General features: G+C 32.1%; 1 protein-coding gene across 1 annotated transcript; it reads left to right on the forward strand.

Moving 5' to 3' along the window:
• The first annotated feature begins 705 nt into the window (after positions 1-705).
• Positions 706-2,537, forward strand: LOC105798691 (cytochrome P450 CYP736A12). The gene is made up of 2 exons (XM_012628852.2): positions 706-1,486; positions 1,582-2,537. The coding sequence occupies exons 1-2, from the start codon at positions 788-790 to the stop codon at positions 2,422-2,424; spliced, it is 1,542 nt and encodes a 513-aa protein (XP_012484306.1). The 5' UTR covers positions 706-787; the 3' UTR covers positions 2,425-2,537.
• Positions 2,538-3,294: the final 757 nt, after the last annotated feature.

A 3,294-nucleotide genomic window follows, 5' to 3' on the forward strand; every position in this document is an offset into this window, starting at 1 on the left:
TATCTCCATTTTTCATTTTCCTGGAACAAATTTGGCTATAGTAGAAGACTTTCCCATAGTACATATTTTGTGCTTATTCTTTGAAACAAAATTTATATTGTATCAAAATATTAATAATAAATTATTTTTATATTGTATTATTATCATATTATGATATTATATGATAATATTACTCAAAACATAATATATCATAATATTAACTAATTTTAATATCATTTAAATATATATTATTTACTTTCCAATATTATATTTAAAATAAATCTTTTATATCTTCAAAAGTATTTTTTAATAACAATATTATATAAACACTAAAATTTTAAATCAAAATTTTAAAATCACTTTCACACCACACTTTTCAAGAGCAATAAAAATTTAAGGCTGAGTATATTTTGGTGATGGTATAATAGCACTTATATCCTTGGTTTAGTGATGTGGGCTTTGGTTATTAATCCATTTAATCCATCAATTCTTGGTTCCCTTCAATTATGTCCCTATACTTTACATAATAACTTATCTGGTAAATTACTAGTAATTCCCTTATTAAAATCACGCGGTCCAACCTAATAAATTTGATTTTAAAACTGATGTTTCTTACTTCAACAAAAACCATTCCTTCCAATTACACTTTAACACTTGTTAATCGAGACTATTATTTTTATTATTATCACGAATTGATTTGGCATTCCCGTCTTGGCTCCATACCTTTAGTTTCGTGTATAGTTTATACATACCCAACAACCCTAACCCACCGTAAAAGAAAAAAAAAATACAAAGAGAGAGAAAGAAAATGTCTCCAACCTTAGCTTTAGTGTTTGCTCTCCTTGGAACTCTCTGTTCCTTCATCTACATCTTTCGCCCCACCAAATCCCGATCAAACCATAACAAAAATGGGCAGAAACTTCCTCCTGGTCCCCGCGCCCTACCCATAATCGGCAACCTCCATATGCTAGGAAAGCTTCCTCACCAAAATCTTCACCATCTAGCTAAAAGATATGGCCCCATAATGTCACTAAGGCTAGGCTGTGTACCAACAATAGTGGTATCATCACCTGAAGCAGCTGAACTATTCCTCAAAACTCATGACCTTGTATTTGCTAGCAGGCCTGGAATACAAGCCGGGGAGTACTTGTCTTATGGTTCCACGGGCATGGCTTTTACTCCGTACGGTTCCTATTGGCGAACTGTTCGGAAATGGTGCACTTTGCATCTCCTTAGTGCTTCAAAAGTTGAATATTTTGCCCCAGTAAGGAAAACGGAGCTAGGGTCGTTGGTTGAATCAGTAAAGGAGTCAGCGGCAGCGCGTGAGACGGTGAACCTTAGCGAGAAGGTCGGCGAGCTTATTGAAAAAATGATGTGTAAGATTATATTTGGACGATCCAATGATGATAGATTCAACTTGAGGTCACTGATTGATCAAACCATGCATCTCTCTGGAGCTTTCAATATATCAGATTTTGTGCCTTATCTTGCTCCACTTGACCTCCAGGTTTGTCTTTTTCCTTCTACCATTATCACTTTGGAATATAATTGTAATGATACATTAGTTTAAGAACTACTACTATATATTAATAACATCTCTAGGGATTAGGACGAAGGCTTAAGAGGGCGAGTGAGTTAGTTGATACAGTATTGGAGAAAATAATTGATGAACATATGCAAGGGACCGATGCCGAGGATCGAAAACCCCATAGGGATTTCGTTGATGTGATGATTTCCATGTTGAATCAACCAATGAACCCTCACGACAAAGATGAAACCTACATAATCAAGAGAAAAAACATCAAGGCAATACTATTGGATATGATTGCAGCTTCATTTGAAACATCAGCTGTAGCCATCGTGTGGACATTTTCAGAAATTTTGAGGCATCCTCGAGTTATGGTTGCTCTTCAACATGAGTTGGAAACTGTGGTTGGAAGGAATAGACTTGTCGAAGAGTCGGACTTATCGAAACTAACGTATTTGGATATGGTTGTGAAAGAAGGTCTGAGATTGCATCCAGTTGCTCCATTCCTAGTTCCACATGAATCCTTAGAAGATATTGTCATTAATGGATATTTCATACCGAAGAAATCACGGATCTTAGTGAATATCTGGTCAATGGGTCGAGACCGGAATATATGGTCTGAAAATGCAGAAGAATTCTTTCCGGAAAGATTCATTAATAATAACATAGATCTTCGTGGACATGATTTCCGGCTCATCCCATTCGGATCAGGTCGTAGAGGTTGCCCTGGAATGCATTTAGCGCTAATCAACGTGAGTCTAATTTTAGCTCAATTAGTCCATTGCTTTAATTGGGAGTTACCTGATGGGATGTTGCCCGATGAACTAAACATGACTGAAATCTTTGGTCTTTCATTGCCAAGGGCTACTCATTTGCTTGCAAAGCCAACTTACCGTTTACTTGGTTTAGCAACCTAAATAATAGCAGATAAGATCAAAATTTGTGTTGGTGTGGTAATATTGGAATAAGTTGTCGCTTTAAATGAGATTTTAAGAAATTTAAGTTTTCATATTTTATTTTCTTGATACAATCTTTTACTTATAAATTCTTTTAAACCATTAAGTAAGAAGAAAATATTTGTTTATGCGTGCTTGAGCTAATGTACTCTTAATTGTTACATAAAAATGAGAGTGTCAATCAAGTTTTAGTCCACTTTAAATAACATTTTGACTGTACTTTGTCATTGTTATATTTTATCATTATTATTTAAATAAGAAAAATTATCTCATATATAGTTTAAGAAGTTTTTGGACTCTATAAGCGGATTTAGGGTGTAATAACTTACTTGTAGAGTTTAAAAATAAAAAATAATATATAAATAAATATGTCACTTGTTACACCCTCAACTCAATTGTAGAGTTTATAAAACTCCATAGGCGAATGTATCAAATAATTACCTTTAAATACATATATACTATTTATATTTAGAATTTGGGATAAATATTAAAATTATACATGAATTTTGATACAATTTGTATAACGAAAAATTATGTCACATAAATAATGGGTTAGTGAAATGTAAAAATTAACCCAAAATTAAAATTTAATTATATCAATACATCAAATTAAAATTAATGTATAATGTTACAAATTATATCAAACTCCATCTATAATATTGATAGTTATGTTTTACAAATTTTATTATACTTATAACTAAAGAAACAATTAAACTCTTTAATTTTGTATTAAAAAAGGGCTTTTTACCTAAATAATATAATAAATAAAATTAATTACTGAAATGATATGCCCAATTTTACTCATAAAAGCCATTTATTTTAATATTAAAG

Source organism: Gossypium raimondii, chromosome 9, assembly GCF_025698545.1.
Source record: "Gossypium raimondii isolate GPD5lz chromosome 9, ASM2569854v1, whole genome shotgun sequence".
Taxonomy (NCBI): domain Eukaryota; kingdom Viridiplantae; phylum Streptophyta; class Magnoliopsida; order Malvales; family Malvaceae; genus Gossypium; species Gossypium raimondii.